The 26,196-nt window shown below is 34.3% G+C and overlaps 1 protein-coding gene across 2 annotated transcripts; it reads right to left on the bottom strand.

Moving 5' to 3' along the window:
- Window positions 1-697: 697 nt before the first annotated feature.
- Window positions 698-21,911, bottom strand: LOC148943514 (uncharacterized). Of its 2 annotated transcripts, XM_089101449.1 has the most exons (5): window positions 21,450-21,911; window positions 20,278-20,469; window positions 14,043-14,177; window positions 5,245-5,360; window positions 698-1,395 (listed from the first exon to the last, which is right to left on the bottom strand). In XM_089101449.1, exons 1-5 carry the CDS (start codon window positions 21,900-21,902, stop codon window positions 1,266-1,268), a joined length of 1,026 nt encoding a protein of 341 aa, XP_088957575.1. In that variant the 5' UTR covers window positions 21,903-21,911; the 3' UTR covers window positions 698-1,265. The 2 variants fall into 2 exon arrangements, with proteins under 2 accessions (XP_088957575.1, XP_088957576.1); XM_089101450.1 differs by lacking the exon at window positions 20,278-20,469.
- Between the last annotated feature and the right edge of the window lie 4,285 nt (window positions 21,912-26,196).

Genomic DNA, 26,196 nt, shown 5'->3' with positions numbered 1-26,196 from the left:
GAACAAAAAAATATAGAGTAGTCAAATTAAAAGCAATAAAATTCCCTGTATATATTTACTAACGGCGGCCTCCTGCCCCTCCCTCGCAAATCAAAGATTTAAGCAAATCAAAAGATTCAGGTCAAATATAAACCTTTTAGATTTTGATAGATTCCATGGGGAGGGGGATTTGCCAAATGACACTATCTTAAATAATATTCAAAGCAGATGTTTTACAGAATGTTTTAAAAGTGTAATGAATTTTGTTCTGCATAAATATTTATTTTGAGAATATGTATTGTTTCCTTTCATACTTCTGTGAGAATTATTAGGCTTAAAATTTTTATTTGTAGACAATTCTAATTTAGATATGGAAATATTTTTATTGAATAAACAAAATGTATGCCGGGAGAGTTGGATCCGCCCGGCAACACCATTTTTTTTAATATCCAAAGCAGATATTGTACAGTCACTTCTAAGAGCTTAGGGAATTTTTACTCTCTGCGTTAATATTCTTTTGTGAATATGTATTGTGTTCTATGGATTTTGTGTCTTTGGATTTAAAAAATTCATTGAATGACAATTGTAATTTTGATGTAGAAAGTTTTTTACTGAATAAACAAAATGTGTATTCACTGTGTTGTTATTTTGAATGAAAAGTATTTTACTGCCCTAAGAACAAATTCAATTGTAGTAGTAAATACAATATATATGATTATCTGGTTTAATGAAAAAATGCATACATGAAGACTACTTTCTTTGTTGAATAAAATTTTAGGAAAAAACCAATGTCCATAATTTCCAACTGATTTTAGTTTTACAAGTCTGACTCATTTATGGGGTTGAATTGCATTTCATAGCAATATAACACTATTAAATTTCACATTCAGATTAATTTAGTATAATAACTTTCAAAGTATATTAAGGTTTAATTAGCAGAAAAAGCCTTGTGTTATAAATTAGATAGCATGAATAAAACTAAGTGAAGAAATTTTTTTATTAAAGTTCGGTCAGCTGAAAAAAAATATTGTGTTAGAAAACCGGTTAGGATAAAAGAAAAAGCTGAAGAAAAAATTTATAAACATTTAGTTAGCAAAAAAAAAAAATCTTGTCTTAGAAATTAGTCTTTGAAAAATATTATTTTGTGATATATTTCTTATGTTCGCTGTAGTTGCAAACAGTTAGATTTACACTGAACACTAAAATATATAAATAAGAATGAAATTGACAGGCTGTTATACAAAAACAAATATTAAAAAAAAAATTATTCTTTGTTGTAGTTTGCACTATCTTCCAGTAAAAGTGATTTTGAACTGAGCATCAGTTATATATGAAGCATCTGAAGTTCCAAGGAAGACGACTTCGATGATGCTTGTGTTGAACATTCTAATTATTCCATCTTGATATCCGCAAAATCTAAAATGATAAAAATACGTTTTTTATGTAAATGTGGCTTCTCAAGAAGTACAAAAAATACTATTGATTCGCTCCATATTTTCCCAACCAAAAGGAATTGCTATAACAAACGGAACTCAAAAACATGCTTTCAATATAACAAAAAGTTCAGATTTACTGTCCCTAGTGAAACCTTTAATTTACCTTGTGAACACATCATTAGATATGCAACACATTCCTGAAATGTTACAAATGGCAAGGTACAAACCCCTCTCCATAAAAACGCATCTCACACAAATCCGCAAATTATAAATATATCTCAATTTTATCAGTCTCCAGAAAAGTGTTTTGAAATGTCAATGAGAAACCACAGCTATACCAACTTGTATCAGAATTTAGAGTCTAAAGATTTCTTCAACAGCCAATAATTTGCGCTTAGGGCTTACCCCTAACCGAAGACGCCCGGACTATCCTAAATTTACTTACAACCAATCTTTAAAAAAAAATCTCCGAAAAAGCAGTTTCTCAAAGAAAATTAAAGAGTCACATTGAAAGCAAAGACCATCAGAAATAAAGTCATTTACTCATTTTAATAACAGCTTAAATTTAAAATCAAAAGAAAATAGTATCATGGAGTAAATGAGACCCAGAAAAGAAATTAAAATTAATCATCACACCAAACACAAGGATATCAGACATTGCTATAGATTAATAAATGAATCTTAAAACGAAAACAAATGAATGAATAGACATGTTAAGGTTAACACTAACAAAATTTACCACAAACATGGTTTGGGCTACCGCCTCCCAATCCATCCAAAGGCCAGAAAACAAGTCTGAAAAAACGACTTGTTTTCCAAGCAGTGCATTTTTTGTTTGTTAAATCATCAACAAGAAACAACAAAAATAATTTCACAAGGACAAATAAAGAGCGGTGGTCCATCTCCAACCCGCTAAGTGGCTTGAGTGTCACTTGTATTTTATTGCAAACGATATATATTTTGAACATTTTTTTTGTAAAAACAATAGCAAACAAAAAGAGAAAAATCACCATATTAATCAAAATTACTGCAAAGAATAAATGAAAGCATTCTGATTGTTATATATATAATAAATTAACCCCTGAAAGTCTTGGCGATTTTTGACTTTCAATGTTTCAACCATAACTGAGAAAACGCTTAAAATGTAATATGTTTTTAGAAGGCACAAACGACGCTCTGCTCTTTAGATGGGCTAATGGGCGGTAGCTCTGTTCCTGTGGGGGAGGGGAGAACATCTTAAGGAACATTGAACCCTGACCCCCCCCCCCCCAATTTACCCCTACCTGAACATCTACTACAAGAGTGGGTACTAGAGCTACCTTTACTGTTTTTCTTTGGACAGTACCATCTTTCTTTGCAATTACTATTCTAACCCAAACTCACAACCTCTGTTCTATTGATGAGGTCAGTCCGTACAGAGGTTTGAACGCTGCAAGAATCAATGACCATTTCTGCAAACTGTCCTGTCAATTTTCCATGTATTTTGTATGGTTGGGAAAATGTGTCAATTTTTCGTTATTATGAGGTCTAGCCCGAGCTATTATTTACAGGTCTTATGAACATCTCTGTTGGGGAATTTGCACTGGTGAGCTACATTGGTAGGAACTAGCTTCCAATTTTTTATTTATTTTTTTTCTACTTCTTCTGCCACCCCTGCTATTACCTTCCAGCTTAATTTCTTCTTGTTGAATTTGATGCAGCTTTCCTAATTTTAACATAATTTTAACATAATGGTCTGCTAACCTTCCTATTTTTACGCTTGTCTCCGATTGCTTTTCCTATAGATTTCTTCTTAAATCGGCTGTTGCATTTTAAAATATTTATTCCATCACATCTTCATGTTCATTCATTGGCTGAAGGTTTTACCGTACGCGTTAAACCTATTACCAACGGCTGCTGTTGCGCCGAGGAGTTTCTCCCTGCGAATAATTCCATCATTCATATTCTATCTTCTCAGGTTTTGCATTTTTTTTCATGCCTTTGTTATTCTGCCTTACTCCTCTTTTCGTCCCCTAGCATCCTTTTTTCTCTCAAAATTTGTCAATTTTCCTCCATTTCGTTTCTGTTACCTCTTTCTTTCAGGATAACTAATTCATAAATTGCGTAAAATCATGACTGTTCGATTTTTAAGACCCCCCCCCCCGCCCCCGACTGGATCCTGAGATTATACTTGCGCGACTATTTGGACGATCAGGATTAATACTTCTATTAATCGCCCTTATTTCGTTTTCGAATCTGTGTGCTGTCGATTTCTTTGTCTAGCATAGAGCCTAAAACCTTCAGGCGGATCACCTTGATTCTGCCTTGCGTCTGTCGGATGCATTTGACTAGCTTTTTGTGCATATTTATCTTTTTATCTTTCTCTAATGGGGTCTTCATATATACAGGCCCCAGAATTTCTTATGTACGAAAGCTCAGTGCAGAGTGTGCTATTTCAGATCTTACAACCTCCAGCTAATTTTTATCCCAGTTTGGAATTTCCCCTTCCCAGGAACAATTTTTTTTATTTTGGATTTATTTTCTTCCGCCTACCTGATTCTATTGGAGATCTAGATATCCGTGAACTAAATGGGAATCTATTTTCTGTGTACCAATCAGTCATCTTATAAGATGACTCAAAAAGCATTTCGACAACTGGTGACCTTTTCACTTTGCTTTTTGGAGGCGTTTAGAACAAAATGTAAATATCGGTTATATTTGTCTTTTTTTGGTATTGAGGGAATTTAATTTCCCGTCGAGACTATCGTTATTCTATTGTTATCTATGTTTGGCTTGCAAAACTCTTCTATTCTTTTTTCTTTATTTGTCGTGTCTCCGCATAGAAACTCTGACGAACACTTTGGTTGAACCACCTTGTTTTCCGTCGATAGTTTCCTAATTCTGCCAGTTCTTATCTTCCCTTGAGAAAACTGAAATGTGTTATTCTTGTGGGTATTTCCAACATAAATCTCTATTTTCAACTGATATCGCGAGTTTACAAGAATATCGCCACTAAAGCAGCGAATCTTGGTAAAATTCGTCTCAGAAAAAGCTCCAAAACACAAAATAAATATCCTAGATTCCAATACGTATAGACTATAGTAGAAAAGTACGCATAACTTATTAGAAGGCATCGAAAATCATCCTAATTAATTAGCAGAACTATAAATACACTGGACAAAACCATATTGTTTCGCAAAATTAAATATCTGCAATCAGATACTAATTCCTTCTTCAACACAGCAGGTTCTGCTTAAACTGCAAAAGTTTAACCTCCAAACTGACATGTTACATCAAAATGACAGACTTCTTCCTTTTTTTATAAGCCACAGCAACTTCTAAATTTTTTGCCATCAATAATATTCAACTCTGAAGATTATATTAAATATAATGTAATTGTAATATAATTACTTATATAATATAAATAAATATAATATACTCTGCTCAATTTACGTATCTAAATTGACGATGCACTATCCTTGAACATATATTTCTTTGTGTGTCTTGTCTTTTTTTCACCCTATGCGTAAAAAATTTCATTCTTTTAGTCTCAAAAAATTTCCCATTTCCAAATTCCCCCACAGAGCTTTCTTTTTGAGATCAAGTCTCTTTATAAATCGGTTCTATTCTTTCGGATTCCATGGGTAGAGGATCCTTGTAGGCTATACCTATAAAAACTCCTACCTGTGACGTTTTTGGTGCCGTAATTGTCTTAATGATGACCTGCTAGATCTAGGCCAGATCCCCGAACTCTCCCTGTCCTATTTGTCTTGACATTAAAATTCCTTTCTAGATAACTGGTTTCTTAGAAGCCAATCTTTCGAAATGTTGCTTAAACATTGGCATTTACCTTTCAGTGTATAGTCCAGAAACGATACTGAGATAAGCATTCTCACAAGCTGGGTCATATGGTGATGGAATATGAAACAAGTTAAACGTGGCAGTGATTCCTATGGCTCCATCGATCTATAATTAAATATATGTTATTAATTCTTTGTTCGTTTATTTATTTAACATTTGGAATGAAAAAAAAACAAACAATATACATAAAAACAACTGCATGTTCAGATGAAAAAACTAAACTTTGAATTTAAAGTTATTATAACGATTAATGAGAGTTCAAGATTAATTGAAATTTGAGTTAATGAAATATCTATAATTCTAGCTCAAATACTTTAACTCGGGATATTTCGCAAAACTTGTAGAGTGTTGTAAAACCAGCGCTTCACTGAAAATCCAAAACCCACGCAAAGGAGAAAATGTAGATGTAGGAGAAAAAAAATTAAATAGCTTGATTTGTTTTTTCCAAAATCCCCCTTCCAAAAAAAACTCAAAGAAAATTAGCGACTTGTGTTTCGTGTAAACGTTCGTCTATTTACAAAAGTTGATTTTCGGGGAGATTTTGAAAGCCCAATTTCCTTGTGGTGAAACTCGTGGTGAAACTTGAGGTGAAACTTTGACTTTATTGAATATAAACGCACAAATAAAACACAACTCCAGCAACTGATCAATGATCCCTAGGGACTAAATTTAGCCCCTGGAGAACTCGAGTATTCATATAAATATTATCACTGATTATTGGCCAAACAACAGTGTTAAACTCTGAAAAAAAAAATACTGAAAAATTTTTAGTTTATTTTTTTAAATTGAAAGCTTATTTAATTTTACTTTCAAATTCTGTTTCTTAACTGTCTAATATATTGAGGATTGGAGTTTCAGTAAGGTTCCAAAAACAGTTCGATTTTCAAGGAAGTGCTATTAAGGGAATATTAGAAAATTGAAACAATATTAAAAGTATTTTATTGTTTTGGGTTTATTGTCTTAACTTATGTTCCTGGCCTCCCCCACGCCATTCAGCGTGTCCCAAGGTGGCGATAGAGGAACACCCTACAAATTTGTAGGGTACCTCCATAGGAGGGACAGACCAAGGGGGGAACCTTGTCCCTGGGGGTCCATAATAGAAACTGGGGCACCCTCACCCGGGGTCATAAATACAGGCGCAGGAGGTAGAAGGCCCCTCAAATGCACATTCAATAGGGCCCACTGGTTTTTCTACAAGTCCCATGAGTTACAAACCTTCTCCCAGTAATGGGTTAAATTGCATGGTGATGCAGAACACCATCCCGGGAGGATCCTCTATTGGAGGACAACTGCGGCAGGGCGTAAGATCCAGACCTATGGACAACAGCCTCTGCAAAAAGCTGCCTCGACCCTTTCAGGGTAGGCCTACCTGCAAGACAGGGGACCTTGCAGTCAACTCTATGCCCACTAGAGGAGTGGGGCCCCTTGAGGAAATTATAGCCTAGTAAACGACACAGCATTCGCCTGGGATTCTGACTAATGGACAATTCTTCTGGGCTTGTTTTGTTTTGACGGGCGTCTTCGGGCTGAAAAACCTCTTCCTAGCCTCTTCCTAGAATAATATTTGTAGACATGAATATATAGTGAGTCAGAGGTAATAAGCTTGAGATTGTCTGTGCAGGATTTTGACTCTTGTTGATAGAAGAGCATCGCCAAGTGCTGAAAACCATGTTGTGACCAAGATGGGCCCAGGATTGCACAAAGCCTCCTTTCATGGAGGTCCCAGGGACTTCTTGCTGTCCGGTTCTAAGTCGGCTTAAGCACTTCGGTGTAGACTTGAGAAGATATGTGATCCCCGTCCTGCACTGGTATCTAGGATCATTGCTTTTCCTGAGGCGAAAATAATTTCAATGATTTAAAGAACATGAAAATTGGAACTTGGAATGTTACGACGTTAAAAAATGACCATCGTATCGACATTTTGACTGACGAATTCAGACAATTCGAACTGGACTTATTACGAGTTTGACACTCATATCCCAGGGGTAGGAAGTATGAAATTAGGTGATATAGAATTTGTTTACTCAGACAGGAAGGAGGGGGTACATAGACAGGGAGTAGGGTTAATGATGAATAAGAAAGCTGGTAAGTCTTGTTTAGGCTGGGAAGGTATTAATAATAGAATACTAATTGCTCATTTTATGACTAAAAGTTCAGGATATCAGTTACAGCAGTATACGCCTCTGTAGAGCCGACTGACAGAGATACTAGTGACTCAGACGAATTTTACTTAAAGTTAAAGGAGCAAATAGACAGGGTCCCAGGTAGAAAAATGATGTTTTACTAGGAGATTTTAACGCCTAGGTCGGTATAAATAGGGATAGATGGTATCCTAGCTTAGGTAAATTTGGTGTAGGAAAAGAAAACAGTAATGGATACAGACTTTTGCAATTTCGTAGGTAAAACAATCTAGTTATAACCAATACGGTGTTTGGTCATAAAATCGCTCATAAGTTAACATGGTATTCACGTGATGGTAAGACAGCAAACCTTATTGATTATTTTATAGTAAACCGAAGATTGGCAGAATCAATACGAGATACTAGGGTATATAGGAGTGCTGTTATTGATGTTAAAAGTAAAGATCACCATCTAGTAGTGTCAACGGTTAATTTACAGTTGAAATATCGGAAGGGTAACTACCTCCCGGAAAGTTATGATGTTGGTAGACGCCAGGGTATGAATTTGAGAGAAACATTCCAGGAACAGTTGAATACTAAACTTGAGAGTTTAAAATTTGATAATGCGGAAGATGGTTGAAATAATTTTAGAAAAATAATTTGTGAAGTTGCTGAAGGTGTATTAGGGAAGAAAGCTAGAACTGCAGCTAAGAATATTGGTGAAAAGGCTTTATGTTTAATAGAAAGTAGAAAGGACTTGTACAAGAATTATCTGAGTGATAGATCATATGAAAACAAAAGGGATGTAAAGAAAGTGGAGAAAGCAGTAAAATATGAACTAAGGAGATGTGAAATGGAGGCTATGGATAAAATTGCCTAGGATTTGGCAGATGCAGCTAGTCGCCATAATAGTAAAATATTGTAATGGCATGTTAACAAATTGAGAAGGAGTAATCAATCCGGACTTGAGCCAGTTAAAGATAGTAATGGGGCCACAATTAGCAATAAGGAAAGAACTAAAGAGAGATGGGCCGAACATTTTGAGAATTTACTTAACCGAGATAGAGTTACAGGAAAAGATATAGAGGAAAATGAAAAAGTTTGTGATACCTTGGATATTAAGGAAGATCTGTTTCTTGAGTAGGAATTACTAACAGTACTAAAAGGATTAAAAAATAATAAGGCTCCAGGTGCTAATAGGATGGTAAATGAGTTTCTTAAATATAGTGGCTCTGAGATTAGAAGTAAGTTACTGAAGATTATGAATATATGATTTTTGAAAAAGGGGAAGTACCTAACGATTTTAAGAAAACCTTAATTAAGCCACTTTATACAGAAAGGTGATAAAACTGAGTGTGGTAATTATCGAGGCATTAGTCTGGTATCTGTAGGTAGTAAATTACTTAGTAATATGATACTTTTTAGACAGAGAGATACTGAAGACAAAGTTTTGAGAGAAAAACAGTGCAGTTTTAGAAAAGGTAGAGGATTTGCCGACCAAATTTTCACTCTTAGGCTAATAATTGAGAAGTGCCTGAGTTGTCAAACACCTTTGGTCCTTAGTTTTATAAGTTATGAGCAAGCTTTCGGTTCTGTTGATAGAAGAGCTTTAGTGAATGTCTTATCCCTGTATCGTATACCAGACAAACACATTAAAGTGATATCACTGATGAGAATAACACTACTGTAGTCAAGGTAGGAAGTAAGGTTCGCAGCTGGTTTTACATTAAATCAGGAGTTAGGCAGGGTTGTGTTCTATCCCATTTATATGGGTCGTTGTAATGTACTTCGTCTTAAAGAGCACAGGAAAGGCAACGGGAGAGCACAGAGTGAAATGATGAAGGTAAACTCTCCCGGAGTTAGATTATACTGATGATTTAAGCATCCTAGATGAAAGTGTGAGCAAAATGAATGAAGTTTTAAAAGTTTTTCGAGTTCAGGGTGGTAGAATAGGTTTGAAAATTAATGTTAAGAAGACTAAGTCACTATGACTAGGAATAAGTGAAGATGAAAAGGTGACGTTGGGTAATGAAAAGATTGATCAGGTGGGTAGCTTCACTTACCTAAACAGTATTATTATTAAAGATGGTGGGAGCAATGAATATTTTAAAAGTAGAATAGCCAAGCCTCAGGGTGTTTTTTCACAGTTAAAAAAAAGTTTGGAAGAATAGGAATATCAATCTGTAAACCAAGATTAGAATACTAGAAGTTACACCAATGACAATAGTCAAATGTGGCTCTGAAGGATGGGCGCTCAGAAAAGCGGATGAAGATTTGCTAGATGTTTCTCAGAGAAATTGCTCAAGGAATGTTCTGGGTACCCGGATGACTGACCGTATTTCAAACAATAGGCTATACGAAAAATCTGGTACAATACAGCTCTCTAGGGTTATAATGAAAGAAAGCTTGAGGTGGCTAGGGCACGTTGTGCGGATGAAGGATTACAGATTGCCGAAGATTGTTCTTTTCGCCACCCGTCTAGGGCTAAACAGAAAGCAGGTCGTTCTCGTCTGGGGTGGTAGGACGTCATAAAGAAAGATTTAAAGGAAATGGGAACTTCGTGGGCGGGTGTAAAAAGGGAGGCTTTGAATAGATTGGGATGGAGGAGGAGCGTGCGTAGCTGTGTTGGCCTCAGGCGACTTGGTGTTGCGGTGAGCTGTTAGTAGTAGTTACTAGTAATGAACAGTCATTCGCTGATCATGATATCAATAAACTTCAGTATAAAAATTAAGTTCTTTTAAACATTCAAGTAAAAAAGACATCATACTTTCGTAACTGGAAAGTCATTAAGCAGCATAGAAATTACAAATTGATTTATAAGGTAAATCATTGGTCTCACCAACCGTAATATACCAACCGAACATAACAGCCCAAGTACTGGCCAAATTTCTTCATAGATACTGAACCAGATTTAGAAAACTGAGAGTAGTCCCGAAACGATTTGGTGAACTGACAAGCTATCCCAGAAAATCTAGAAAAGTCGACTGTAGTAATTGGCAGGATTTTACACAATCTATAGAAAGTTAAATCCCCTTCCAAGGACTTCTGAAACAAATTCAGTCAAAATTTGACGCAATAATAGGAGATGAGTAGCATGGCTTTGGACCTAGTAGATTCTGTACTGATTTGATCTTTAGTCGAAGAGATCTTACTTAAGAATCGAATTAATAGCAGATCGTGATCACAGTTGCTTTTATTGATTTCCTGAAAGCGTTTGAAGCAGTCCACAGGCACTCGCTATGGAAAATTCTGCGGTATTATGGATTTGCCGACAAGATTGCGTGTATGATTGTTGCATTGTACAGGGAACAGTTTTATGCGGTTTTATGCCGTACACAATAATAGAAATTGCTGATTGTTTCAGTAGAAACTCTCGCGTCACCCAAAGAAGTGTTCTATCCCTAGTGCAGTTTGTTATCCTCATAGACTCTAATCTTCAAATGTGCAACTACACAGGTGGAATCCATATGAACCAAAGCCACATCATGTGTAAAATTACTGATGGCGCAACTCTCTTGTCTCGCTTACGGAAATAACTGAACCGGAACATCACTGATCTCTCAAACAAAGTGGATTTTACCTGCCCCACGCCGCTACAAGCCGGAAATGATATGCTAGAAGGATATAAAAAAATCCAAATACATTGAAAATCTTATGCAGTCTATTGAAAGCCTTGAACGCAAAGTTACCACACTAATAACTGACGCAGAAAGCGGATTCAATAACTTTAGAAACGTACGGAATAATGCAGCCTGCTCTGGGAAATTAAAGCAAAAGATCTTTAGTATTATCGGCCCTCCATCAATGATGTGCAGATACAAATCTTGGGGTTTACTTAAGCAGTTTGAAAAAGAAACCGAGGAATTGATAATAGCTATCTTAGACACATCCTTAGAATACTTTGGTCCAACAGGATTACGGACGCTTTGATTCGAGAAGAAATGAAACAGTTGTTTGTATTCTATAACAATGCAAGTAGTCGATGGCGATATTGAGATCACATGACGAACCTGAGCAAATATCAACTCTCTCACGATGCGTGGCGCTGAGTTCCTCTAGTTACCAGAAGAAGACAAAAAGCAACGCTAGGCCGATGTTTGGAAACGGATAATACGCTGTTCAGATCGTCAATGGAAGATTTTTTGTCTGCAGCACTGGACAGGTCAGCGTGAATGGGTGCCGTTATTGCCTTATGCACTAGCAGGCGTGGGGAAACCTAAGTCTAAACATGTAGTAATATAAATTTTCAACTGTATAAATCCACTTTATTGTTATTTAAAACTAAGGAGTAATAAACCTTTAACATAGACAACAGAAATACAGCTATTTTTGCCTCTACTATGGAGGATTTCAAGTAATGTAGCAAAATTGAGAAGTTAGTCTATGATCCAAACACTGTCGGGCACTTTACTTCAGATTTGTTAACTCAACAAGTCATACCAAATAAAGCGAGTCAAGTCATATAAAACATTCTGAAGAATGTTCAGTTTATGTTTTTTACTTCACAAAAATTATATATTCTTTTTTGCTTTCGGCAGAGTGATAGTTTTTTAAATTCTATAGTCATAGGGAAATATCCTGTTTCAGATTATTTAAGCTAGTTTTATGATTATATATTGAAAAAGCTATGAAGCAAGAATTTTTTGCTCGCATTAAGTTTCAACTCGGCTCTTTACTTCCATTTGAAAGACTTTTTTCTTTTTAGATTAATTGAAACCTAAAGTAATCAGAAATATAGAGTGATCTAAAGTCATTTAACAAGTCAAATTAAAAAAAAAACAGATATGACTGCGATTGAATTAATGAAGCTTAAAACAAAACAAATTGCGATAAATAATTATATGCAGCTTAAAAACAACAGATGTTTCATTGGATCAGTAGACGAAACCAAAAGCGAACTGAAATTATAATGAACAATCGAGTCAAACTCAAAATGAGCGAAAACTATCACAAATAAGAGGGGTTATAAAGCCCCCTCTAGCCTTCCAGAAGCTGGGGTGCCATTTGCAGTTCGTTTAAATTAATGCTTAGTTCGAACACGGTATCTTTTATTTGTCAGAACATCAACGATCACAAATGGATCAATCACAATACTCATAAGAGTTTACAAATAAAAGTCCCCAAGAACAAAAGAAGGGCTTCCACTCTCTCAAACCCCTTAGATCCAAGAGAGTGTAATATGAAAAACACACTTTTAACTTTCTTTATAGACTCTGAAATCATTTCATGGGAATTGTTTTTTCCTCCTTTATGAGCAAATTTTTCAGCTAAAGAAGCAAATTCCAGATCAACGTCAAAAAGAATTCATCAGATTTTTGTAGAGTATGAGCGACCACCCATTGTGGTACGTAAGCCAAAGTTATGACTGAATATTGGTTATATGTTGGCTTCTTTCCATATCATTTAACTTTGTTCGGCTAAGTTTGAATTGTTCAGCTCAGATAACTTATAGGGATGTACTTTATTTAAAGTGATAAGTATTTCAAATAGTATGGTTTCTACTAGTTGAAACATCAGCAACAAAGTCACAATACTGGCCAAGATTTTAGGAACAAAGATAATATTTTGTTTAATTTGTTTCTGATTTTACTATCTGAAATTTTTTTTTTCGTCAATACATTTTCTCTTGATACTTTGTTGTTTAAAAGTTTAGATAAATGAAACGTAAATAAGACAGATAAAATGAATGCTAATAAATTTTGAAATGATCTATACAGTTCATGGAAGCAATATTTTGAATTGATATATATATATATATATATATATATATATATATATATATATATATATATATATATATATATATATATATATATATATATATATATATATATATATATATATATATATATATATATATATATATATATATATATATATATATATATATATATATATATATATATATATATATATATATATATATATATATATATATATATATATATATATATATATATATATATATATATATATATATATATATATATATATATATATATTTCTATTTTATATATAATTTCATGAAAATAGCTATTTATATTTAATAATAAATAAATAAAGTATAGTACATATATACATATAGATAGATAAAGGATAAAACCCTTTTTTCCTTATATAAAGAACGCATCAATTTCCGATTAAATGAGCCCCTACTAGAGATTCTGTGATCGCCCCTTTTAATGTGAAGTGGTCTGGAAACGATTAATTAATACATGGTACATATTCTTTGCTAAGTCAGAGCAACGGTTTTGATCATGATTGTAGGAAAAGGCAATGAGCTAGTTACTACTTTTTTACATGCTATGAACTTCAGGTGTAAGTAGTCTAGCTTAAATTTAATAAACTAGAGCCTATAAAACCTATCAAAGCTAATTGAAGCTGCGCATATCTTAATTTTCCCCGAACAAGTTCTAGTCCGAAAAAAGTGAAGAGCAGTGACTTTAAATTTCACCATAAAGTACTTAAGATTTTTATCAAACAGTTATATGTATTTTTGTGCTATTTGAAAAACGATTAAAAATCAAATAAAAAAATTGAGCTTTCTATTTCATGGATGAAAAATAAAGCTAGACGACCATACTTTAAAATGATTGGCTAACATTAAGGTAAAGTAATAATGGACACTATTAAAAAACTGTTTAAACATAAGGCAAAGTTTGCTTACAGTAATAATTTGATTGCAAGTGGCTCCAGCAGAAAAGTTTTCTGGAAAATTTGGTGACATATAAACAAAACCAGTATTTTCTTCAATTAGCACACATGAAGTAGGCGACGATGTAGGAACTGGCGTAGGAGTTACCTATAGAAAATATATAACAGTCATATTAATCCTCTTAATCTAACAACCAGGTAACTTTAGATTTGAAAATCTAATCTCACTTGCCTGACTGAAAGCGCAAACACAAACTATTGTGTTTTGGTTAAATTTTGCGTTACATCAAGCACTAGTCAAAGAGCAAATATCCCCCTTCATAATCTTTGAAGCTTCTCGGGTACAGCCCGTTCCGTGACCAAGGTACTTCGCTTTACTTGGTGGCTAAGGCTAAAGCTGAAGCTAAAGCAGCTAAGCTTACAGTTGAGTCTTCTATTTTTTCTTTTTATTATTATTGTTAAGTATTTTTTACAGGACGTACTGATTCTAACCTTTTTACCACGATGATTGAAATTTGAAAAAAAGGTAGCCATATTCTACGCATAAAGAAAATACCAAAATGAAGATAATATTCGGCGGATAATATCTTTATTTATACATACTTAATGTGAGTAAACTAAAAAAAAATTGCCAGAAGCATTATAACCAGCTTCAATGTTGCATTAAAAATGAGCCAAATGATAAAAGACAGCCATTTTACATTTTTGCAGAAATATTTTCTGGCTCAAACTAATATTTCCTTAAATATAATAAAAGAGTGCTTTTTATCTTATAAACTGCTCATGTTCTTGCTCATCCCTTCCATCTTGACCTCTAAATGGTTGATATTGCTTCGTTTATTTATTTAACAGATGGTGAAAGGTGAGGCTGACTGTAAAATTTCCTCCTTCCTTTGCCTTGCATTCATGACCCCTTACTTGAATTAAATATAATTCTTTCTCCATTCGAAAGTAAACAACGAAATTAAAACTTGGAACAAAAAGAAAATTTTTTGTACAGGAAGAGCAGACTTCAAAACCCCACACTTTACGCTAAAGTTTTACTAGCTGTCTACCGAAATCATCTTTGGTTGTAATAACCATAGCCAGCTGGTAATTGCAAGCGTTTACTTACCAAGTGCCTTTCAAAACATTTGAAAAAATAATTTGTAGATTAAAGCAAATGCGCATCAACAAGGCCTTTCTATCTTAAAGCATTGTGAAAAAATCTTTTTAACCTATTCCCAATGCCCTTTGTTAAAACTTTCGTTCTTGAAACATTGTGGAAGTAAATCAAACTCTAGAACAGAGGTTCCCAACCCTGTGCCCACGGGCGCCCTGGTGCCCGCGGAACCATTCGTATGTGCCCGCCTCTCATTATTCGACAGAGACAGAATTTTTTTCATAAACTTTATTTTAAAATATGATTATTTAAAATATGAGAAAATATTATTTTAAAATATTGTCATAAAATCAACTGTAATCAAGGAATGCTTTTTAAACCAATTTCCTCTTTGTCTTTGAAGTCTAAAAATCTGCAATGTCTGATGGGAGTGAACACTTAAAATAGAAACTGTAATTAGCTCTGAGAACAAAATCCGTATGAATGTGAGATTTTAAAATCGTTTGATATGAAAAATACTTTTTTCTGGTGACTACCAGAGACCAGTAACATCCATAAATTCATCTAAATATGTGAATACCAATACTAAGCATAAATTTACCTAAAAATAGGTAATAAAATTCACCAATATAAAACAAAACGTTTAGCTATAAAAATTACTCAACGGATAATATCCCTATTTTGTACACTAAAGTGTCCACTGCCAATTTGTCTTTAGGTGATTTTTTCTGAGAGAAAATGGTGATTTGTTTTGCGTTCAGTGGCAGCCCGGATTGTGATTGCTGCCCTTCGGGTCACGACAGTTAGATAAGAGACATGTTCGTCAGACGAAACACGAATCAGGAGTTTTCTATAAAAAAAAATTAACAGGCTAAAAGCGAGGTGCGTAATTTACTGTAGTCATAAGTGATGATCTTGAATAAACTATTTATTGAAGAGATAGTTATATTTCTTGTTATAATATATTTATGCATATAATGCAGAACAGACTTGTGCTATAACATTGATATTATATTGTAGTTCAAATTATAATTTTTTTATTATTTATTTTAGCACCAAAATGAGTGGACCAAGTAAAAAACAACAAACCTATAATTTTAACACTGACTGGGAGGAATCATATTGTTTTATTAATTTGAAAAATAAATGCGTTTGTTTGTTGTGTTGTGGTAAGATTGCAGATCCAAAAAAACATAACGTTGAACGACACTTTCAGACAAATCATGGCACTTTTAATGTAAATTATCGTCTTAAATCTGAAGTAAGAAATAAAAAAAAATTTGTGACCTAAAATCAAGTCTAACAGCACAACAGACTGGTTTCCCTAGACATTTGGAAAATTCTAAAAAGACCACTATTGCTTCTTTCAAAACATCTCACATGCTCGCAAAAAAGAAGAAACCTTTCATTGATGGTGAGTTGTTTAAGGAACTATCTTTTAACTGGTGCTGATTGTCTGTTTTGATGGATTGTCTAACAAACATGAGATTGTCTCACCAATAAAAGACTTACATTTGTCAAATAAGACAGTCATACGAAGCATGCATGCAATTTCAACAGACATACAAACTCAGTTAACAACTGACTTGGAAATATGTGACGGGTTCTCGCTACAATTTGACGAGTCAACAGATATATCAGACACTGGACAGTTAGCAGTTATGGTGAGAATGGTGTTTAGTAACTTCACAGCAAAAGAGGATATGTTACAAATATTACCTATGAAAGGACAGACAAGGGGTGAGCATATTTATAATACATTCAAAACAGACGCCAAGTCAATAAATATGCCGTTGCACAAGCTGTCGGCAATAACCACTGATGGGGCGCCAGCAATGATGCAAAAAAACAAAGGATTTATTGCCCTCTGCATGAAGGATGATTCATTTTCAAACTTCAAGTCCTACCATTGCCTTATCCACCAGTAAGCTCTATGTTGTAAAATTTTGCCATTTGAACACGTCATGAAAATAGTTACAAAAATAATCAATTCTATTCGAGCAGCTCCTTTGCAACACCAACTTTTCAAAGCCCTGTTAGAAGATACTGAACATAAAGAACATGATCTTATTATGCATACTGAAGTACGTTGGCTCAGTAAAAGAAAGGCTCTTACAAGATTTGTGAGTTTAATTGAAGAAATAACAACATTTATAAACGATAGAAAGGAAAATTATGATGAACTAGCTTACTCTGGCCGGCTGATTGATTTGGGATTTCTTAAAGACATCATGGAAAAATTGAATTCTTTAAATTTAGAGTTGCAGGGTCAAGACAAAAGCATAGCTGAAATGATAAGCTCTGTAAAGTCACTAAAGTTAAATTGGATTTGTTGATATTACATCTGCAGATCAATTCTCTCGTGCATTTCCCACATATGAAGACAATGCTAGGTGACAATGAATTAAATGGGACATTCTTTATTAAGCATCTTCAAGAGTTAAAAAAAAAACAGTTTGAAGAGGGATTTTTGCAGTTTAAACTTATTCAGCCAATAGTTTTCTTCTGTATCAATCCTTATACTTGCCAAATAATTGTTATGGAAATAGCCGCATGTATTGCAGATTTTGTTCAAGGTAAGACAGAAGAACTAGAGTTAGAAATTTTGGACCTTAAGAATGATATTTTGCTAAAATCCTTAATGTCAGAGAACTTTTGGAATGCAGTGGATAGAGAAAAGTTCCCAGTGTTGAAAAAAGCGGCATATAATATTGAATTATTTTTCGGTTCGACATATTTATGCGAAACATTGTTTTCAAACATGAACTTAACAAGATCAAGATATAGATCTCGACTCACCGATGAGCATCTTTATGATTGTCTGCTAACAAGATTATCGTCATACGCTCCTAATTATGAACCTCTGGCCAATGAAATGCAATGCCAAAGATCAAATTGACTTTATTATATTTTTTAATTAGATGTTTTCTTTGTATTTGTGTGTTTTATTTACTTTCTTTGCGTTTTGTAAATGCATTTCTCTGTGTGTATGCAATTTGAAAAAGATGCCAAATAATTTTATTATTTTGAAACATTTTTGTTTATTATTTATTAATACATTATGACTATAAGAAAATAAATTATGGGAAAATGACAAGTTATGGAAGGAGTTCGTCGATTTAAAATAGGTGGTGCCCACCACCCTACCGATATTTTAGAATGTGCTCTAGAATAAAAAAAAAGGTTGGGAACCCCTGCACTAGAGTATAGAGCAGGAAGTTGAAGGACGAGCAGATATTATTTTTCTGCTCAATTTTTGTTCTTTTTAAGTTTTAATGTTACCCTTTTCTTTCGCTTGAAAAATAACACATTTCCCTTTTTCTAACTTTTTAGTACCATATCCAGGGTTGTCGTATAACGAAAGCAAGTGTCACCTCAAACCCTGCACTTTAAATTAAAATTTCCCTTCTACAAAATGATACTTCGAGAAAAAGAGTTAATTTGGTGTTTTATATACTACTACTACTAACAACTAACTGCAATACCAAGCCACCTGAGGCCCGCACATCTGTGCACGCTCCTCCTCCATTATGATCTATCCAAAGCTTCCCTCATTCGATCCTCCCAAAAAGTTCCAGTTTCCTTTAATTCTCTCTTGCGACCTCTTCCTACCCCATTTGGGGACTACCAGCTTTTCCTTTGGGCTAAAATCAATGGCCCAAAAAAGACGATCTTTGGTAGTCTGGCATCCTTCATCCGCAAAACGTATCCTAGCCATTTCAACTTTTTCCTCGTTATAGCTCTAGAAAGTGGGATATAATCAGTTTTTTCGAACAGCTTACTGTTTCAAATAAGGTCAGTCAACTGGGTTCCCAAAACTACCCATCGATAATTCTTTCGAATTATCTGACAAACCCTCCTCCGTCTTCCGAAGCACACACGTTTCAGAACCATATTTGACATCTGTCATTACTGCAGCTTCCAATAGTCTAATCCTAGTTCGCAGACTTGTCTTCCTATTCTTCGAAACTTTTTTCAACTATTAAAACACACCTTAGACCCTAGCGATTCTACAATTAACATCTTCACTGTTTCCACCATCTTTGATAATAATAGGCCTAATACCCAGGAAAGTGAAGTTATCCGCTTGATCGATCTTGTCGTTACCAAACATTACGTCTTCACCTTTATTTGTTCCTAGTCTAAGCGGTATAGTCTTCTTAACATTAATTTTCAAACCTATTATTGCATTTGGAACACTCAAAACCTCCAAAAACTCATTCATTTAACTATTTTTATCTATGAATACTGAAATCATCTGCATAACCTAATTGTTGAAGAGTTTCGCCCCATTTAATTCTATGCTTTCCCATATCCTTTGCCGTACTAAATGGATTAAAGAAAAATAAGCCCTCGGGTTGTCATAGTGTGGTAAATGAGGTTTTTAAACATGGTGGTTTTGAAGTTAGAGATAAATTAGTGAAGATTACGAATATGATTTTTGAAAAAGTAAAAGTACCAAGCAGTGTTCATCAAATTCGTCTGAAGCAACTCTTTTTTTAAAAATTTGAATATGCGGGCCTAACAAAGCTTTTCTGAGGCCTAAGGTACCCCAACCTCTCTTTAGGCCTCCACCCTAATTTCTGATACAGAAATGATGGTTTTACTGGATAAACGGTCTATAATAACGGTAAATTTTTTTACAAACTGCGTGCATTCTTACGACCAACTAGGCCTATTGTCCCATTCACCAGTATACTCGGTTTAAGCTATATAAATTCTCTTTCAATTGTTTTTCGAATTATGACTCAAACACATCTCGGCCCTGTTCGAGCCAAAATCGCTGTTTTGCGGAACTAAATCCTCGAAATCAGACAAGACTCGGGTCCATCTCAACCTGGCCATGCTCTTTCATTGACAGATAAGCTTTTCCATATTAGAACTACTGTTATTCAGAACTCGTCATGACATAAGCCACACAAGGCCAGCATTAAAGCGAGAACTCGTCCCCCACCCTATTCGGATCTTCATTATTTTCCTTCTCCAACGAGTTTTATATATTCTTTAAACCCTTTATTACTACCTCTCATTACCCCATTTGAGGACTCATTAATAGCTCATCTGACCATCTTGATCTCATAATAACCAAGAAATAGATTTGGCATTGGACTATGAACTCTTTGACTGCATGTTAGTTTTGTTTTACCTCTGAGGTCATGTGTGTAGTTTCAGCTGGTCCTGGGGTAGTGACAACAGTCTGTCCAGGATCACTGGTAGTAGTTCCAATAGCTTGAGTAGTACTTCCAGGAACATTAGTAGACTCTGCATCAATATACAGCAGAACATCGCTTATATAAGTGGTTAAATCATCTGTTGCTCCTCGACCCTGGATGCATATCTAAAGAGCAAAACGTAAATAATTATTGGTTAAACTTTTACTTTTTCAAACATCTTGCTTGTAACTTATCTTCGCTAGAGTCTTAAGGTTCGGAAAACGTTTCAGCTACACAGCATGAGGTGACATCTAGGTCTTAGGGTTCAGGCCAGCTGTTCAAAACAAGTTACCATACTAATTTGAAATCAATAAGAACCGGCGTTTCTTTAAAAAAAAAAAAAAAAAAAAAAAAAAAAAAAAAAAAAACAACTTACTTTTTCTTAAAAGAATTACCGTATTAGCTATTAGTGCTAAATTTTACTAAGGTATGCAAAAAAGCTGTTGATATGCAGACATAACTGAATCATTCTCAATAATTACATTTTCATCTTCTCATGCAAACACCTAAACTATAAAAGCAAAAATCTCTGCCTTTTATTCGCGAAACTTTGAATTTTGTTCCAAGGTTAAATACCCTTGCCTTAAAAATAAAAACATCTTAGACGTTTCTAAGAGAAGAGGCATTCCACAATTATATTCATACTTTCTATAATAGATTTATTAGTATAATGCTTTTCCTTTTTTTTGCAAGATCGTATGCTTTAATATAAAAAAAAAATCTTTCTACGCCATTCTCATTTGTTTTGGCTTCTCGACTTACAAACCCTTCTTCTGCTTTTTTAACGACATCTGGAAGAGCAGTGGAAACAAAACGGTTCCCTACTTGTCATGAAAAGTGGCATAAAGAATGTGGCGTTCAGTAAAATGTGAACAGTGCTTCTCAATCCGGCAAGTGATGATTATGAATTCAATATGCCATCTATTGGATACGAGGATTTCCAATTTATATGTGCGCTGCGGTTTGCACCGTTAGTTTGCCCCATCAGATAGATGAAGATCCTTAGCATTCAGAAGATGTGGAAAAACTGTATAAACAGAAAATTAAGGAATATCATTTACACTAAGAACATCAGCCGAAAATTGCAAGTTACTTTTGAACTTACCTTTCTACTTTCCCCACCAGCACTTGATATCTTTCCTATTGAAGAATACCAGCTATGCAATGAACCTGACTCGGATAAGCTTCCTTGTTCTAAGTGCATATCGTTCAATGGATCATAGAGCTGAGCTTTTAAACTCGTAATACTGCTCTCGTCATATCTTCTTGCAACTACAGTCATATCTTGGCCCGAGCTGAACACTCCTTTACTATGAAGATGGGCCACGGGCTCTTCGAGAGGAGTTGTAGATGGTCTGGGGTTAACTAGTCCTTGTTCTCCACCCAAGTCATATCTATATGTCCAATATGCTCCTGTGACGTTAGGGCGAAAGTTTTCAAAGACACCAAAATCTTGGCTAAAATCTTCGGTGAATATTACTGATCTTGCGGACGTTTTTCGCAAGATTGCTAAAAAGACACATAAAAAGTACTTTGTTTTGAACAACGTTAAATACATCTCTTGGGATTCCGCTTCAAAACTAAACTAAGATTGGTTTAAAATAGATTAACCAAACAATCAATTTTATCTCTTTCTTAGATCTTTATTGGTTTATCAGAAGAATATGCACTTGTAATTAGTTCGTTTGGCTTAAATCTAAGCGTTATCTATCTACAGAGGAGTTTCATATTTCAATTCAAAGTTCAAAACAAAAACTTTGTTTGGCCTTTTCAACCCAAAGAAGAGAACTAATGCAGAACAAAATTGAATTTTAATATATATATATATATATATATATATATATATATATATATATATATATATATATATATATATATATATATATATATATATTCAGCTTCCTAAAACAAGAAGAGGAAGCTTAATACCTTTGAAGCAAAAGAGAAGACGATGCAATCTCTGGAAAAGAAATGATTTAAAAAACGCAACAGGGTTGAATTAGCATAGAGTGATACGTCCCGCATGAATATTTTCTGGGTTCATCTCAAAGTTTGTATGATCCCATAAAGTTGAAGGCAGGCGCATTTGATCACAAATTCTGAGTTCCGGTGCAACTTTTAAGCGCTAAACCGATCAAAATGCGATACGAGACCTCTTCAGTCCCCTATGTGCCCCCAAACACCTCCGCACCTCCACATGTTACCAGCTCAAATTTCTAAGATAGTGATTCTAATTAGAAACGTTCCAAGACGCTAAAAGTGTAAAACTCGGGGTGATGTGGTAGCTGCAGTCCCAGGATTTTGGCTTCAAGCAAGTCATAGCTCATATTCAATAGATGTTTTATAGATAAATCATAAGTAGCTCAATAGCGTTCTTCAAGTAAAGGTCAAAGTGGACTTTATGTATTTTTTATTTCCAGGCAACGTCGTATGGGAGGAGTTGTAGAAGAAACTTTAGAAGGGGCTCATTCAATTAGAAATTGAGATCTCTAGTGCCTTTTAAGTCAACTATGGTATGAGGGCAGCTAGACTTCCCCTCACCTTTTATGGGTGCCCCCCCCCAAAGATCAAAATGTTGAGATAGTCATTTAGAAGAAAATACTCGCAAGGTCCAAAACTCTCTTTGGTCATTAGTACGATCGCTTTGTCTTTGACCTCGTTTTGATAAACAGTGGGTTTGATGTCTCCAAAGCCCTTTGCCCGGTAGTTTCTACGCTACAGCTCTGATCTTTTTGATCAACGTGGCGGATTCGTCTCCGACCATCTTTTGAAGTCATGGTTTACTCTTTATCTCTGGCCCCACTTCAGTAAACAACGCGGACGATCTGTTTTTGGTCTCCCTTTGTTGAATAGGCTAGCATGAGCACTACATCTCAGACCAACTTTGGTCATTGGTGCAAACGCTTCGTCCCCATGCTCTTTTTGTCTAAATTTCTTCGACTCCATATCTGGCTCCCTTTGGTCAGGATCACAGTGTGATGGTTCCAAATCAAAGTGAGTTAAGAATATTATTCCCAAAACGATGTTTGCTTTTCATCAAATCAGGGTTTTTGATTTTATAAATTACAAAATCCGAGGCTATTAATTACAAATCTGAGGCTAATATTGCTACATAAAGCCCCAATGTAAAAAACAACGTGTTTGGTAAATCACAAAGTAAATCACAATACTGATTTACAATAGTAGATCACAAAGTTGGTAATACCAAACTTGGTATTTTTGGATTTCTGAGATTATTGATTACCGAAACTGGACTAAAGTTGTGACGAACAAGTCCAAAATCAAACATATGAAATTCACAATGTCGGATTTTTGTCAAAGTTAATTTTGATGGATTTCTTAGATTACTGGTCTTAAATTTGAGGCTAATAACGACAGTTTGATCAACAAATAAACACAGATGTATTACTTTAATCAAAAATATTATTGTTTTTTATTCATAAACTTACAATCTATTTTTTTGTAAAATTAATATTCGAACATTCATTACTCTAAAAAAAACATGTAATACCTATATTTTAGAAGGGGCTAATGTAAAAGATTGTTGTCAAAAACAAAGCTAAGACTGACAGGAAATTCTTACTGCACACTAAAATCCAGCTTAAAATTTTGATTATAATCCAATATTATAAATGTTAGCTTGTTATGCATATAATAATATGTAAAGACGCAAATACATATAAATACTGGTAATTATCAGTTTTTCAGATAATTACCAGACCATTATCCATTATAATTGGTAGGTTTTTATTAAACATTTGTCCACTTTCTTGTTCTTTTATTTTACTCTACTGCGGAATTAAGACAATGGTAAGTCTCTTTTTTATTGCAGCCGAGCAAGACTTTTTTTTCACTTGCACCATACATCAAGGCCGTACACCAATGCCGTACTAGAGGGAGAGAGAGAGAGATTTATTCTAAACAAACAAACAACTTAACATAATTTTAACAGTCAACCCAAGAAGTAAAAAATTGTCGAAGGGGGTGTCTAAAATACACTAACATAACAAAAAAAAAAAAAAACGAAAAAAATAATAACTTACCTATATAATATTCCCCAAACAACACCAAAAACCTTAAACCTTAACATTATCATTCAATTTGCTATCTTATTCATAATCATCACCCCAAAGGGCCATAAAAATTTACCAATATCATTATTAAAAAAAAAAAAAAAAAAAAAAAAAAAAAAAAAAAACCCTAAAATTCATACTTACTAAAAAGCATCCCTTTAATTACTATCTTAAACGAAGAAATATCACCTATATTTTTTCTAGATTACAAGTAAGGATGTCACAGGAGAATATCCCCATACATAAATGGTAAAATTCTATAAACCACTGGAACATAGTCTATCCATAAGGAGAAAACAATCTGAACGCTCAAATTGCCCATGTTTCTACACCCATAATCATGCGAAGTAAAAACACAGTATTTTGCAATGTTTATATACCAACCAACTCTACTAGTATTTCTTTGAATTATATTGAGTATGTGACTAAAAGCTGGTTAATATTTTGTCTTGTTATTTTCAAGACTTCCTCATAAATGTTGTTTTCACAGAAAGTTTTAATGAGTGTCTCCTCGTTACATGGATGTTTCCCTTATTGCAAATTAACACTTGAAGCATGCAAACACCTAAATTTAAAAGGAAAGAAAAAACAACAACTTTACAACTCACAAAAAACTAAGATTTTACTGTTTTAATACTTTCATTTGAAAAATTGATTGAATTCTTGCTTGTCCCAAATGCGAATTTCAAAATGCGTATTTTGAAATTCAGCTTGAAAGTAGAAGGCAAACATTCGTCCAAAAAATGGTGAAAAGTGAAGTTGTCTTTATCACACTTAAGTAAAAACAGTTCCTTAACTTAGCGATGAATTCCACACGACGGAAATTTATGAAGAAGTAAAATTTTATATCCCAAAGCAGTAATTTTGCTCTAACTAATTGCAAGTAATGTATACCCTCGGCACAAGACTTTTTAGTATTTGATTCAAACTCAAAACCCCAAAAAATCTCTCCCAGGAAATCAGTAAACACCTAACAGGCTGGTGTTTAACGTCTTAACTACATGTAGGCACAGACCCCGGAGTTCTTCACACAAAGGAGCTCTTTTCCGGTCAATATCCTACTATAGAAGCAACTTAACTATGTTCTTAGTTGCTAATTTAAAAAAAGGGATGCAAGTTGTTTGTTTGGATAACTGAAAGATAATACTTCAAGATAAAAGAGATATGTCCTTTTTATCTTCTTTTTTTATAATATTTATACAGGATTGATTAAGTAGTCAGCCGTCCGTAATTCTCAGTAGAACAGCTATTCCTCCCTTGGATAGAATTCAGTTAGATTTGCTTACACCTGCCCTATCATCATGATCCCTGAATAGGGTCATTCAATGACCTACAAGCAAGTAAGAGAAAGGCTGGGCACCCCAAAGCACAATGGGATTGAGTTTCCAAAACTTTTCCCAAAAAATTATTACAAGTACAAACTTAAAGCAAAATGAGAAGGGGAATGAGTTTCCGTCAACATGTGAGTCTGAGGCAGCTCCGCGCTACTATAAGTCATCAGTTGAAGTAACAGCAAAGACATAACAAAATAGGACGAACTTTAAACGGGTAGAGTGGATGGCTTTATTAAAGCATTAATTACCCAGTTTCCATTTGCCTGACAGGGGTATTCTATGCTTTGCAAATGCATAAAGAACTTTGAGTAGAGAAAGAGAAACTCAACAAAATGTAATGACAAAAACGTACTATCTATAAAAGCATGTGTGCACTATTCTTACGATCTACAACCATGTCATAAGTTCTGGATAAAATTTAATTAGATTTTATCTTCAAAGGATA

The sequence above is a fragment of the Artemia sp. Qi Xiang Cuo genome, chromosome 15, assembly GCF_049724085.1.
Source record: "Artemia sp. Qi Xiang Cuo chromosome 15, ASM4972408v1, whole genome shotgun sequence".
Lineage (NCBI taxonomy): Eukaryota > Metazoa > Arthropoda > Branchiopoda > Anostraca > Artemiidae > Artemia > Artemia sp. Qi Xiang Cuo.
Note: the sequence above shows the minus strand (reverse complement) of the source record. Positions and strands in the feature narration are given on the sequence as shown.